The 16448-nt window shown below is 45.7% G+C and overlaps 1 protein-coding gene across 1 annotated transcript in view; it reads right to left on the minus strand.

Moving 5' to 3' along the window:
* The window catches only part of nlgn2a (neuroligin 2a), a 207252-nt gene that overhangs the window by 121434 nt on the left and 69370 nt on the right, over positions 1–16448 (minus strand). Inside the window, exon 2 of the mRNA XM_029666732.2 lies at positions 4319–5286. Within this exon, the coding sequence (XP_029522592.2) occupies positions 4319–4817 (499 nt within the window). The 5' untranslated portion in view covers positions 4818–5286. The remainder of the gene's footprint in view (positions 1–4318; positions 5287–16448) is intronic.

Genomic DNA, 16448 nt, shown 5'->3' on the forward strand with positions numbered 1-16448 from the left:
TGACAGGAAAATACAGGAAGCACTGGAGGGTTGCCAAGACAACCCACCTCTCCCCTCCTCACCTCCCCCTCTCTGCTTTCGTCCCCGATTGCATCTTCGATCAAAGCTACCGTACACTCCCTCTCTGCGTCTTTTTCCCTCACACGTATCACAGTGTTGCCAGTCTGTGTTCATTAATACGGAATAAAAGTCCTGGGTAATTGTGTGTGTGTGTGTGTGTGTACAACTGGGTAATTGACCCAGGCTGATGTAATTCCTCCCCCTGAGCCAAATGAAACCCTCGTTTGACCGCGTTCCCAGTTCAAAATGGAGAGATCTGCACTGAACTGACAAAAAGAAAGGGAGAAGAGAAGAGAGGGAGGGGCGGGAAGCATTTCGGTTTAGTGACTAACCTTCTGTTTGTGTTGTGCATGAGTATAGTTTGTGCTCCTGCCTACAGTATCAATCCTTCCATCTCTCCATCACTCCATCCCCATATCTCCCTCTCCATCACTCTATCCCCATATCTCCCTCTCTATCCCCACCCTCCATCTCTCCATCCCCACCCTCCATCTCTCCATCTCTCCATCCCAACCCTCCATCTCTCCATCCTCACCCTCAATCTCTCCATCCCAACCCTCCATCTCTCCATCTCTACATCCCCACCCTCCATCTCTCTATCCCCATATCACTCCATCCCCACCCTCCATCTCTCCATCCCAACCCTCCATCTCTCAATCCTCACCCTCCATCTCTACATCCCCACCCTCCATCTCTCTATCCCCATATATAACTCCATCCCCACCCTCCATCTCTCCATCACTCCATCCCCACCCTCCATCTCTCCATCACTCCATCCCCACCCTCCATCTCTCCATCACTCCATCCCCACCCTCCATCTCTCCATCCCCACCCTCCATCTCTCCATCCCCACCCTCCATCTCTCCATCCCCACCCTCCATCTCTCCATCACTCCATCCCCACCCTCCATCTCCACCCTCCATCTCTCCATCCCCACCCTCCATCTCTCCATCACTCCATCCCCACCCTCCATCCCCACCCTCCATCTTTCCATCCCAACCCTCCATCTCTCCAACCTCACCCTCCATCTCTCCATCCCCACCCTCCATCTCTCCATCCCCACCCTCCATCACTCCATCCCCACCCTCCATCTCTCCATCCCCACCCTCCATCTCTCCATCCCCACCCTCCATCTCTCCATCCCCACCCTCCATCTCTCCATCACTCCATCCCCACCCTCCATCTCTCCATCCTCACCCTCCATTTCTACATCCCCACCCTCCATCTCTCTATCCCCATATCACTCCATCCCCACCCTCCATCTCTCCATCACTCTATCCCCATATCACTCCATCCCCACCCTCCATCTCTCCATCACTCTATCCCCATATCACTCCATCTCCACCCTCCATCACACCATCCCACCATCACTCCACCTCTCTAAAACAATATCTATTATCCCCCAGAGATCTCTCGGGCTTTAATCTGACTTTGGTGGTCTCCCCACTTTTCTTTTCCTTTCTCTGTCTTTTTGTGTAGCAGGTTGCTGTCCAGGCTCCCCCAGGGTCGCTAAGCATGACAGTCCCTCCTCCTCAGGGGCTCCCAGAGTAGCCCTGTGATAACAGCAGGACTGCTTCTTTAAAAAGATAAATGGATTGAAGAGAAAAGGAGTCTATAAAAAGGCTTGTTTGGCTAACGTGTGTGTGTGTTGGGAGGGGGGTCTGTGTGTTTGTGCCTGTGTGTTAGCGTGTCCTAGTTTTCTCCCATTGCCCTTATTGCATTATAAAAACGATCCTAACTTAAAGGGACATTTCAAAATTGTTCAACTTCATATTCACATTCTCCAGCACCAACATATGTGAGAATGGCGCGTTACTATGTTTTTCAGTAATGTCCCCTTTGAAGAAATGTCTCTTTGAAGAAATGCCCCTTTAAAGAGGTCCTGTTTAAAAAGATAGTCTTTAAGATTCACAACGTGTTCCTGTTGAGACACACGAGTGAGGGAGAGAGAAAGAAGTATGCTACTGTATTATTGTAGGATACACTAAGGGGCAGTTAAAGGGGAGGTGTAAAGAGTAAAGCACATGGACTGTTTGTCTACAGTAGTACGGTGGACGGTTTAGGGCTGGTCGGTAAAATGGACCAAGAAGGACACAGGTAACAGGAGACGTTGGAAAAGGTTTTTATCAGACAGCAAACAGAAAGGAAACGTGAGGGTTGATTTAAAAAAAAAAGTCCATGTGCTGCCAGTGACTGTCCAGTGTGTGTGCATGCCAGGGCGCGTGCATGTGTGTGCGTGGATATATAGGTAGGTGTGTGTGTGTGTGTCTTCCTCATCTTTCACATCCACAGCCAGCTCAGGGAGTGGAGGGGGACGCTGGGCAGCTGATCAATGCCTGCTCATCATTCTCTGTCTAGGGGGACTATACCCCCCCCCCCCCACACACACACACACACACACGAGAGAGACATAGACATATACATATTAGACAGCCAATCCCCTGGTCCCATAGGCAGATAGTGCTAGCCTCAGCATTACACTAACACGGACAATGTCAATGCAGAAGGTCCTTATATCCAACGACATACAACCATGTTGAAGGTCAAACACTCTGGGTGTGTCTGAAATGACACCCTATTCCCTTTAGTGGCCCTGGTTTAAAGTAGTGCGCTAACTGGGGAACTGGGTGCCATTTCGGAGGCAGCGTCAGGGTTGAGCTTTGTTCCACTCTATAAAGATGTGCCATTGCAGGCGAATCCTTCTCAGTGCTGTGCTGTTCTCTGGATGGTACTGACATTTAGCTACAGTGAGGGAGTGAAGCGTGTGTGAGTGTGCGTGTGTGTGCGTGTGTGTGTGCGTGTGTGTGTGTGTGTGTGCATGTGTGCGTGCGTGCGTGTGTGATGGCGTGATGGCTGAGGTAAAACAAAAATCGCATTGTAAGTGAGCATAAGGAAGAAAAACTGAGAGAGAGACAGAGAAGCCTGGTGTGATTTAGAGATACTCTAGGTCTCTGTGTTTTGGGTTTTAAAGGGGGGGAGAGGAGAGCAGGTGGTGAGTTGTGAGGTCTAAAAAGCCCTAGCTCCCCAGAGATCTCTCGGGCTTTAATCTGACTTTTGGTGGTCTCCCCACTTTTCTTTCCCTTTCTCTGTCTTTTTGTGTAGCAGGCTGCTGTCCAGGCTCCCCCAGGGTGGGGATGGAGAGAAAAGAGTGATGCCCATCACGGTTCCTCACTTCACTGTGGATGTGTGAGGAGAGGGACGGTGAGACCCAGATGAACTCCTCTGATACACACTGGCATCAACAGCAGAGAACACACACGTGGTGGGACAATCATTGTGGATACCCCAGTGGAGCTGTGCTGGACTGTTAAAGTACTGTGTTCTTTTGTCGTTTTTCAGAACACACAGGCGTACGCACACACACACACACGCACTTCTTAACCTCGCATAAAAGCCTAAAAGTGCAGATAGTACCTAGTGTTAGTAACAGTTGAGAGTGAGTATCTAAAATGCTGTGTAAAAAAAAAGATATTGTCAGCTTGGAGGTTAGTGTGTGATATTGAAAAAGAAAAATGAGTCCCGTGGGTGATGACAATTACACTTTTAGTACGATACCAGGTGTTCATATCTTTGTAATAAACCCGTTAAATATACACTATTTCCTAAAAGCTGATCGATATGTAAAAGTGTCTGAGTTTGTACGAGAAACGCAAGAAAAATAAAAAAGATTCAAATCCCAAGCATAAAAATGATTTCTGGAAATGATTTGAGGGAAGGAGAGAAGTTTCTAGGCAGGTTTCAGATACAATATTTTCAGGTGACAGATGTAAGGTTGAGTTGAGTTGAAAGAATCCCCCTAACCCAATCCGTCTTCCCTCTCTCCTTCCCTTCCTCACCCCAGACCTTCGAAGATGGACAAAACAGTCGGAAATGATTCTGAGGCAAGGAAGGTTTAATATAGTTAGTTGAAAGAAACCCTCGTCTTCTTCCTTTCCTCTCCGCTTACCTTGCGCAACCCAGACCCAGACGTCGCTCGTCTCCTCACCCCAGACCTACTGAACCAAAGAAAGATTCAGCTCTGGATTTGGGCAAGGAGAGTGAGGTTTTAGGGGGGTTAGATATATTTTGTGGCAAAAGACGGTGGGAAAAATATTGTTGCGTCCCAACCGGGAGTAAAAAAAGAGAATTAGGTATGTTTCTAGTGACAGATCTCGCTCAGTTAAAAGTACCCCGCCCCTTCCACCTTCCATCTCTCCTCACCCTACCCCTGAGTGGCGCCCCCTATGGGAGCGAAGGACCACCCCTACCCGACACTCACCGTCCTCGGTGGGCACGTAGATGTTGAGGTAGAGGCAGTCCTCGCTCTGGTTTTGGATGTAGCCGGCTGCCACATCCAGGTTGTCTGTGAACCACACCGGCAACATGATCTCCGGCAGCACGCCGTGCACGTTCTGCGGGCACACCGGGGCGAACACTGTGGCGTTGCGGATCTCCTGCCACGAGCCAGGCGCCTCGGGCAGCTGGAAGCGGCGGTCTCCGATGGGCGCTGTGGCGTAGGGCACGCCCAGGTACTGCTCCACTGGCCCCAGGATCTCGTTGTTCAGGTCCTTTTTGAGCCCTCGCAACTTGCCGTAGTTGGTGGTCACCATGGGGGGCTTGTTGGCGGGGTTCATCTTCTGGCAGGAGGTCAGGGAGAGGCGGAGAGCCAGGCCCAGGAGCCAGACTAGACAGGTGTCGGCCATGTAGCAGCGGGGGCGGAGACTAGAGGCGAGACCCCGCCCACTTGGTTTACACAGGGATAAAGGGAAAAGATACATGACTGGCAGCTATAGAGACTCCGCCTCCAACTAAACGTTTATCGTCCGTGTATGTCTGTTTCCCAAAGAGGACTCAATGTTCATGAAGGTATAGATGATTGGAAAGAAAGGACATCGCAATGGAAAGAGAGAAGTGGTGGTTGAGAGTGTTTATGAAAGAAAAAGTGGACCCTCAAAAAAAGGGCGTCCGGAGCGAGGGAGTGAGTGCAGGAGGATAGGTGGAGGAGTGGAGTGGCAAGGGGGGGAGGGGTGCGGTGTAAGACAGAGGGGCTGGAGGGGTGGAGGGTTAGGGGGAGACCGGGCGGTCTTTAGAAGGTGTGGTTGTGGTTAGTGTTGGTGGTCTACGGTCGCGGTCGGGAACGGCTCCACGGTCAGAACTCTGTTACGTTCCATCCTCCTGTACGGTCCTCATCACGGTCAATGTCTGCGGTCACAGTTCCTGGTCAACGGTGGCGGTCACAAACTAACCCTGCAGAAGAGAGGGAGGAGAGAAGAGAAGGGGGAAAGAGGAGAAAATAAGAGATAAAGGATTATTTTAAACCAGAAAGTGTTATTATACAGTGTCAAACATGTTTGGTAAAAATCCTCATAGTTTTTGGTAAAAATCCTCATCGTTTTGGTAAAAATCCTCATCGTTTTTGGTAAAAATCCTCATCATGTTTGAAAGAAGAATTGCAAATGGGAATGGTTAAAAAAAAAGTGACGAAAGCGAATGCATCAGCACACTTGACATCACAAAAATCCTACCAATCAGTAGAAGCCATCATTCATTTGTGTATTGCTTGTCTCGGGGCACCTCCGACTTCTGTACATAAAAACACCTCACAGCTCCAGTTAGACTACGCAGGGATTCACCAGAGCTCCAAAGATAACTAATTCAAGTATAGCCACAATCATATCGCTCATTCCAGCCCTCTATGATCATCGCTGATCCCATCCATAGTCCTTATTATGGGCTGTAATCATCATGGAGACGCTATTGATTCCTTAATTTATAGGTATTCATTTCCTATTGGGCAGCTGTGGCGGGTAGCACTGTGAGTATGAGAGGAGGTGACACAAACACATACACACCCGGAAGCATGCGCTGCTCGGACACACACACACGCGCATGCAGGCACCCACACACACACACCTTCCCTAACACACACATGCGCACACAGACACACACTGGATCCTGGCTTAGACCGGCCTTTCAGCGCCCATAAGGGTCAATGGTCACCAGTTGCTGTTTGTAAGCAGCTTAGAGAAGCTTCTGGATGTTTTGGATTGCCAGCTGTGGTGCGCTAACACACACACACAGCAATAAGTATATACATGCATGGGAACGCAGACATCCTGACTCATAAGAGAGAGAGAGAGAGAGAGAGAGAGAGAGAGAGAGAGAGAGAGAGAGAGAGACAGAGAGACAGAGAGAGAGAGAGAGAGAGAGAGAGAGGGGCAATTCCACAGTAACAGTGTGATGCTGTTACAACTCTATACACAAGGGCAACGTTTAACAATTTTGTACAAAAACACATTTACTGGAAGAAGAGTGCAGATGCAAAGTTTGGTAACAGAATCTCCCTCAGATTTTTACGTGACCCTGTTTTCCAAAAAATCCGTTAAATATCTATTCTGAATTAGGATTCAAAGATGTCTGCAGAAAGAATTGGGTGTCAGCCGTACATGATGATTGCGGGCTTTGAAAAAATATATTTTGGTTGTTGAACTACAGTAGTGGAGTAAGTGGAGTTCCACCCAGAATGATGATAAAAGCACCACACCATGGTTCCCTGATCTGTACTACACAGAAATGCATAATTATGAATCTCATTCTGTTCATGGTGATGTATTCTGAATAGGTACACAAAGGTAGAAATATGCTAAATTCTCCTTTGCAAGTGTGTAGAATAATACCCAAATATGCAATTATTCTAATCTCTGCCCCCAAAAAAGACAACATTTGGTTGGTCCGGGCCTCCTGTTTCAGAGGAAGCATGGTTTGGCGGGTCATGTTTCAGAGGAAGCATGGATCGACCTTCACCTCCCGAGCCGGTTGGTGAGTTGCGGCGATGAGACAAGATCGAAATTGGGGAGACAAAGGGGGTAAAATACAACAACGACAACAATGTGGGGTCGGTCCGGACCAAAACGCAACAAGCAAAAATGTCAAAGATTTGACTGAGTTACAGTTCATAAGGAAATCAGTCAATTGAAATAAATTCATTAGGCCCTAATCTGTAGACTTCACATGACTGGTAAAAAAAGAAAGTAGGGGTGTGGATCAGAAAACCAGTCAGTACCTGGTGTGACCACCATTTGCCTCATGCAACGTGACACATCTCCTTCACATAGAGTTGATCAGGCTGTTGATTGTGGCCTGTGGAATGTTGTCCCACTCCTCTTCAATGGCTGTGCGAAGTTGCTGGACATTGGCGGGAACTGGAACGCGCTGTCGTACACATTGATCCAAAGCATCCGAAACATACTCAATGGGTGAAACGTCTGATGAGTATGTAGGCCATGGAAGAACTGGGACATTTTCAGCTTCAAGGAATGGGGTACAGATCCTTGCGACATGGTCTGTGCATTTTCATGATTAAACAGGAGGTGCTGGCGGAATGGCACGACAACGGGCCTCAGGATCTCGTCACGGTATCTCTGTGCGTTCAAGTTGCCATTGATAAAATGCAATTGTGTTCGTTATCTGTAGTTTATGCTTGTCCATACCATAACCCCCCCCCCACACTACCATGGGGCACTTGTTGACATCACAACATTGACAACAAACCGCTTGCCCACATGAAGCCATACACGTGGCCTGTGGTTGTGAGGCCGGTTGGACATACTGCCAAAATCTCTAAAACGACGTTGGAGGCGGCTTATGGTAGAGAAATTAACATTCCCTGGAAACATTTCTGGTGGACCATCCTGCAGTCTATTGCACACTCCCTTAAAACTTGAGATATCTGTGGCATTGTATAATGTGACAAAACTGGGTGCACCTGTGTAATGATCATGTTGTTTAATCATCTTCTTGATATGCCACAACTGTCAGGTGGATGGATTATCTTGGCAAAGGAGAAATGATCACAAACAGGGAGGTAAACAAATTTGTGCCCAACATTTGAGAGAAATCCGCTTTTTTTTGTGCTTATGGAAAATGTCTGGGATCTTTTTTATCAACTCATGAAACAGGGGACCAACGCTTTACATGTTGCGTTTATATTTGTGTTTAGTGTAGTTGTCTATGTTTCACAGTCTTGGACATCACAGTACAGAAGCAAACAGTACAAGATAGCAGCATACCACCCTGCATACCACTGCTGGCTTGTTTCTGAAGCTAAGCAGGGTTGGTCCTGGTCTCTGGATGGGAGTTCAGATGCTGCTGGAAGTGGTGTTGAAGGGCCAGTAGGAGGCACCCTTTCCGTTCCCCCCCAAAATATATATATATATTCCAATACCCCAGGGCAGTGATTGGGGACATTGTCCTGTGTAGGGTGCTGTCTTTCGGATGGGATGTTTAATGGGTGTCCTGGTCACTAAAGATCCCATGGCACTTATTGTAAGAGTAGGGGTGTTAACCCTGGTGTCTTGGCTAAATTCCTAATCTGGCCCCTCATACTCATCACGGTAACCTAATCATCCCCTGTTTACAATTGGATCATTCCTCCTCTCCCCTGTAACTATTCCCCAGGTCGTTGCTGTAAATTAGAATGTGTTCTCAGTCAACTTCCGTGGTTACATTTTTAAAAAGTACAGTAGAGCAGTGATTCTCGACGGGGAAATGTTGAATGATGTAAAACATTTTGTTATTTTTAGTTGAAAAATACTGCAGTCTGATTTCAAACCACTAAAACCAGGTAGCGAGTGATTAAATAGCTGTTTTTCTTAAATCACAGTATTTTTTCATTTAGATCCTATTAGCAGCGCTATTTAGCACATTTGGTTGAGTTTGTGATCTCAAACCAGCGAGCTCATTCACATTCTTCATCAAAAATATGGGCAAATGTAATTATTTACTATTTTCCTTTGTCATATAATTGCTACTATCAATATATATATTTAAATATATATATTTACTATCAATATAGCATAAAAAATGATCCTGATTGCATTTTGACCCCCCCCCCCCCCCCAAAAAAACGCAATGCGAATACTGGGTCACGACTGAGACAACCTGAGTAAATTTGTGTCCTGAAGCAAAACCAATTAAGAACCACTGCAGTAGAGTTCAGTACACTACAGTAAAGTACTGTACTCCACAGGGTTCTAAGGTACTAAGGTACTACATTTCACTTGCATATGCGCCTACATATTTTGATGTGTAACTGGGATTTTTTTTATTTAGGGGCACCAGTGCACCTAGAAAAATGAAGGAATACTTTTCATTGTGCTCCTAAATTTCTTTGCGTGCGCCTACATTTTTCTACTTAGGCGCACACGTGCTCCTTGTAAAATAGGTCAGCGTTAGAGCCCTGCCCTACTCTAGTGTGCTCTACTTTACTGTTCTAAACTCTACTGTACTAAACTCTACTGTATTAAACTCTACTGTATTAAACTGTACTGTATTAAACTCTACTGTACTAAACTCTACTGTATTGAACTCTACTGTATGGTGCTAAACTCTACTCTACTGTATTAAACTCTACTGTATGGTGATAAACTCTACTGTACTGTATTAAACTCTACTGTACTGTACTAAACTCTACTCTACTGTACTAACCTCACATGTACTGTACTAAACTCTACTCTACTGTACTAAACTCTACTGTACTGTACTAAACTCTACTCTACTGTATTAAACTCTACTCTACTGTATTAAACTCTACTGTACTGTACTGTACTAAACTCTACTCTACTGTATTAAACTCTCTTGTACTGTACTAAACTCTACTCTACTGTACTAAACTCTACTCTACTGTATTAAACTCTACTCTACTGTATTAAACTCTACTGTACTGTACTGTACTAAACTCTACTCTACTGTATTAAACTCTACTGTACTGTACTAAACTCTACTGTACTGTACTAAACTCTACTCTACTGTATTAAACTCTACTCTACTATATTAAACTCTACTGTACTGTACTAAACTCTACTCTACTGTATTAAACTCTACTATACTGTATTAAACTCTACTGTACTGTACTGTACTAAACTCTACTCTACTGTATTAAACTATACTGTACTGTATTGTACTAAACTCTACTATACTGTATTAAACTCTACTGTACTGTACTGTACTAAACTCTACTCTACTGTATTAAACTATACTGTACTGTATTGTACTAAACTCTACTGTATTAAACTCTATTGTACTGTACTAAACTCTACTGTACTGTACTAAACTCTACTGTACTGTACTAAACTCTACTCTACTGTATTAAACTCTACTATACTGTATTAAACTCTACTGTACTGTACTGTATTAAACTCTACTCTACTGTATTAAACTATACTGTACTGTATTGTACTAAACTCTACTCTACTGTATTAAACTCTACTCTACTGTATTAAACTATACTGTACTGTACTAAACTCTACTGTACTGTGCTGTTTAAACTTGTAAAACAGATGTCTATAATTGGTTCAGATTTGGACTGACAAAATGTCAACTACTTTACAACGTCCATGTACGTCGGGTGTCGGTCAGTGCTCAGTGGGTGAGGACGCTGGTTACAGTAAATGGAAAGAGAGGGGGCTCGTGGGTAGGTGTCAGTAAGAGCCAGGAGAGGTGACATTAAAACAACATTTCTCTGCACCTATCTGGTGTATGTGACAATAAAACATTTACAGTAACTGGAGATAGAGAGCCAGGGAGAGAGAGAGGGAGCGGTTGTTCAGACCGTTTTATCACTCTTTCTTTTACCACCAGACGACAGAAAGAGAAAGAAACCCGTTATGAGATGAACATGACAGTATGCCAGTGGAAGGGAGGACAGTAGCAGGTGACTCAACTGTGGTTTGTGGCTACTATGATTTCCCATTGTAGCCAAGTCAGTTGAAGTCATTCTGTTACAGATGTTTTGGTCATTCGGTGACTGATTTGGTAACAGAATGGTGTGTTTTAACCCCTTAATAAATGATAAACCAAATTGTTATCAGTAAAAACACCTACTAATAGATAGGTCTACCTTCACTTGTTACTTCTGTCTACTTTCATTATCTCCCTCCTCACGCGGGAGAGAAATTGTCAAATGTCTTAAAGATATGTGGGTTTTTGGTAACAGAATAACAAGACACTAGGCAATATTTCTTAAACTTACAGAAGGCAAATCATTTCTGCAAAACTAAATATAAGTGTTGATATTAGCTGGCAGGGTTCTTTACTTCAACATTATTGTGTTTTGATATATTTTCTAAGACTCCTTTTCCATTTGTTTGACCAGAAATCAAAGCCTTTATTTCTTTCAACTTTTTAGGATAGAAAATGGTTGATAAAACACATTAAATGCCTTAATTTCTCAAAAATAGACTCTTAGCTTTCATTTGACACCAAATTTGATGTGCTCCAATCAACTTCCCGTCCGTGCTAAGGGTGCTTCTTACATGGAAATTCTCTAGGGCATTCAACAGGCTGCGACACCAAATGGCACCCTAATCCCTATGTCATGCACAGAGCCAATAGGACTCTGATCAAAAGTAGTGCACTATAAAGGGATTAGGGCTCCGTTTGGAACACAACCGTACTCCCTCCAGTTTGTCCCTTGTTATTGTGTTATCGCCATCCTATAATTGCTCAATTTAACGTCTTCATTAACCGTATTATTGCTTCGGCTGCCTAGGTTTTCTTTTTGCCAATAAAGCTATTTGAATTTGAAAGTGAGGAAGCGGAGACAGCGAGGTAATATGGAAGTTAATTAGAATGTGTTCTGATGGGGCGATGAGGATACAAACACTGATAAGCCGATGCAAATAGTAATGAGACTTGGTTATGTGCAAAAAGACTCTTTCTTTGCTTCAAGAAAACGATTCTGTATTTTAGGTCAGTTTCAGCAGCTTGGGGTAGAAAAGTGTTGCGGATATGATGTGCCTTGTAAAGGTTTGCAGGACTGTGGGTTATGTAATTGGAACACAATGCAAACGTTCACCGTGTGACACCTGTTCGATATTTTCGTTCCCACTGCATTGTACATTCCATCTAGTTGTGTTTCTGTCTGTTTCTATTGCACCTTCATGTGTCCTCTCGCCCTCTCAGCTTATTTTCTCTCTTCTTCTTTCTGTCTTCCTATTTTATTCTCTCCCAACCCCTTGTCTTTATCCAATGCTTGTAGCCCCCAAGTGTGCATGTGTGTGTTTTTTGAGTACACACACGTTCCAGACTGTGTGTGTGTGTGTGTGCCTGCAGTCTTATGTGAGTGTGGATACACACGTTCCAGACTGTGTGTGTGTGTGTGTGTGTGTGTGCCTGCAGTCTTATGTGAGTGTGGATACACACGTTCCAGACTGTGTGTGTGTGTGTGTGCCTGCAGTCTTATGTGAGTGTGGATACACACGTTCCAGTGTGTGTGTGTGTGTGTGTGTGCCTGCAGTCTTATGTGAGTGTGGATACACACGTTCCAGACTGTGTGTGTGTGTGTGCCTGCAGTCTTATGTGAGTGTGGATACACACGTTCCAGTGTGTGTGTGTGTGCCTGCAGTCTTATGTGAGTGTGGATACACACGTTCCAGTGTGAGTGTGTGTGTGTGTGCCTGCAGTCTTATGTGAATGTGGATACACACGTTCCAGTGTGTGTGTGTGTGTGTGTGCCTGCAGTCTTATGTGAGTGTGGATACACACGTTCCAGACTGTGTGTGTGTGTGTGCCTGCAGTCTTATGTGAGTGTGGATACACACGTTCCAGTGTGTGTGTGTGTGTGTGTGCCTGCAGTCTTATGTGAGTGTGGATACACACGTTCCAGTGTGTGTGTGTGTGTGTGTGTGCCTGCAGTCTTATGTGAGTGTGGATACACATGTTCCAGTGTGTGTGTGTGTGTGTGTGTGTGTGTGTGTGTGTTCATGCGTGCGTGTGTGCGTGCGTGTGCGTGCGACGCGCATCATTCTGTCCTCCTGTGTGGGGGTCCCTAGTCTCTTCCAGGACTTTCTATTCTCTAATTAAACCTCAGAGAGAGGAAAGAGAGAGACCAGTGGGCTGCTCTAGTAGAGCCCAGAGCCCAGTGAGAGAGAAACCCTACCCACGCACCCAATAACCTAATCATAACCTAATCACACCAGGCCACAACACATTACATTTTCATGCTCAAAAACACATTAAAGAGGCTACCAACTGAACTCAAGGCAAACTGGAGGAGGCTAAAATCACCTTGAGGACAGTGTCTGTGGCACACTGTTAAACTTATCTCAGATCAGGGAGCAAAAACAGCAAAGAGAGGAAAAATCCATTCATAGTTAATAGGAAACTGATCTCAGGTCAGATCATAGACACTACAATTGCGATAAGGACAATGACTTTGTAGACCTGCTAAACTGATCTAAGATCAGTGTAATAACGGTCAAGGTGACCTCCAGGTCACACCCCGTCCTGGGGCTTGGGGAGAGGACAATCCATGGTGGACATCAAGGAGCGTGGCAGAGGTTATGCTGCCTGGGGGGCCCTCCAGGTTTTGGGGCACATCTGAGAGGCTTCTAATTGGATAATTGGTTCAATTACAGAGCCCTAATTGGCCTAGCTAATGTTGCCGGGGGGTTGCTGAGGAGCAGTGGGGGGTGGTGGTGATGGATGAATAGAAGAGGGGGAGAGAGAGGAGGGAGGAGGAGGGAAAGAGCCAGGGGTGGCAATACTCTCTTATTAAAGATGGTACATCAGCAAAACACTGTATTTTTTATTGTTACTGTTATTATTATTATTACTATTTTAATTATTAGAAGAGAACAGAGGAGAGCACACCACGTCATCGGCAGAGCCTTCAGTGTGAAAACAAAAGCCTATAAAAGCATTCACTTGTGTGTGTGTGTGTGTGTGTGTGTGTGTGTGTGTGTGTGTGTGTGTGCGCGCCCGTGTACAGCACGTCTGTGTGTACGTGTGAGTTCTGTCCTCTCCACTTGGCCCTGCGGACCTTCTAGCATCTTCTCTCCTCTCCACTGAGCCACGGCGCTCATCTGAATTGGGCTCCAGACCCACAGTACAGTACAGACATTCAGCATTAAATCCTTCCTCTGGAGTTGGGTCGGGTATGGCTTGCCTGACCACTTTAATCTCCAGGTGTTTCTATAGCCTCTTCTCTCTGTCTCAGTGGTCTGTTCTAAAGGCCTCGCTTGTCTGACAGAGGTGTGACTGGCCACAGCTTGGTTCCTCTGCAACTTTCGACAGTGGACTCTCAGAGACCCTCGTTCTACTAGCGAGAGATAATAACCCAGCCAACCAGGTAGTGAGACAGTGTGTCGGTGTGTGTGTGTGTGTGTGTGTGTGTGCGCACGTGCATGCATGGAATCAGAAAGCAGCCCATTGAGTCGTCAAAGAAGCAAGGGAGATATCTGGGGATACGATGGGTGAGTGTGTGTGTGTGTGTGTGTGTGCGTGTCCTTCCCGACAACACCACTCAATCACCTCTATTAAACCCTCAGGGAAGAAAATTGAGGAACAGCCATAACCGAACACTGTTTCAAAGCCCCTCTCTGGTGGAGAGGCACAGCCATAAAAACAGACGGACACCGCAGAGGATCCACAAATAAAACACACGGACACCGCAGAGGATCCACAAATAAAACAGACGGACACCGCAGAGGATCCACAAATAAAACAGACGGACACCGCAGAGGATCCACAAATAAAACAGACGGACACCGCAGAGGATCCACAAATAAAACAGACGGACACCGCAGAGGATCCACAAATAAAACAGACGGACACCGCAGAGGATCCACAAATAAAACAGACGGACACCGCAGAGGATCCACAAATAAACCACACGGACACCGCAGAGGATCCACAAATAAAACAGACGGACACCGCAGAGGATCCACAAATAAAACAGACGGACACCGCAGAGGATCCACAAATAAAACAGACGGACACCGCAGAGGATCCACAAATAAAACACACGGACACCGCAGAGGATCCACAAATAAAACAGACGGACACCGCAGAGGATCCACAAATAAAACACACGGACACCGCAGAGGATCCACAAATAAAACACACGGACACCGCAGAGGATCCACAAATAAAACACACGGACACCGCAGAGGATCCACAAATAAAACACACGGACACCGCAGAGGATCCACAAATAAAACAGACGGACACCGCAGAGGATCCACAAATAAAACAGACGGACACCGCAGAGGATCCACAAATAAAACAGACGGACACCGCAGAGGATCCACAAATAAAACAGACGGACACCGCAGAGGATCCACAAATAAAACACACGGACACCGCAGAGGATCCACAAATAAAACAGACGGACACCGCAGAGGATCCACAAATAAAACACACGGACACCGCAGAGGATCCACAAATAAAACAGACGGACACCGCAGAGGATCCACAAATAAAACAGACGGACACCGCAGAGGATCCACAAATAAAACAGACGGACACCACAGAGGATCCACAAATAAAACAGACGGACACCGCAGAGGATCCACAAATAAAACACACGGACACCGCAGAGGATCCACAAATAAAACACACGGTACACCAGAAGAAACACTCTGATGGCCACTGTTTTATCTCTCTTTCCCTTCAATTCCTCCAGACCTCCACTCTTTCATCCCTCCATCTCATCATGAAATGTTTTTTTGGTTCTAAAATCAGCCCAGCTCCTTCCTTTTCATTTCAAAACGAATTACAAAATGTCAGGTGACAGTCTGTGTGTGTGTGTGTGTGTGTGTTAGTGGTGAGTGGGTCAGCTGTTTGTTCACCCACACCCGCCCGCAATTGATAATAACCTATCCACAACCGCCTGACTATATGTGGTAAAGTGAAAATCTGAGGCCCGCACCCGTCCCTAGCCCGCTGTAGAGACGGGAGAATGATTTCCTGACAGGTGCTGCAGGCTTTTCTTTGGCTTGATCTAGAAGTTTCTGTTTATAATTTCCTACATTTTGGTCGGCTATTTGTTAAGCAACTTGTCTATAATTAGATACACGCAGCTTCTCTTCTGGCATTAGACTGTATGTTGCCCCAGAAGACTAAACAAACCTTGTTCACCAGAATAATGTCATAAATCGATAGAATGAATTCTTCAATCTAGATGATTTCAGTACAATTCTATGTCATCTCTGCCTCGTTCGTGGAGCGAAGTCATTTCAGGTACAAAATGTAGTCTATATTTGGTGTACTATTTTACTGCAAGAAATGCTTAGTTCTGCAGGGGTTAGTATTTAGGCTATGTGAGAGGTTATAGACCTACAGTCAGTGTCCTGATTTCCATTTAACCCATCTGAACAGTAGGCTGCAGTTCCCTTTTTGCCTCGGGGGATCGGCATGAACTTTTGCAGCCCGTTCCCATATATTTTGGCGATTGGTGTGCAGGCTATTTGGCGTGCCTACAGTTAGGCCCTAGTGGCAGCCTAGTGGTCAGAGCGTTGGGCCAGTCAACTGAAAGGTTGCGGGATCGAATCCCTGAGCTGACCAAGTAGAACTCTGTCGTTCTTCCCCTGAGTAAGGCAGATAACCCCCTGTTCCCTGGGCGCTGTGGA

This window comes from Oncorhynchus nerka, linkage group LG8 (assembly GCF_034236695.1).
Source record: "Oncorhynchus nerka isolate Pitt River linkage group LG8, Oner_Uvic_2.0, whole genome shotgun sequence".
NCBI lineage: Eukaryota > Metazoa > Chordata > Actinopteri > Salmoniformes > Salmonidae > Oncorhynchus > Oncorhynchus nerka.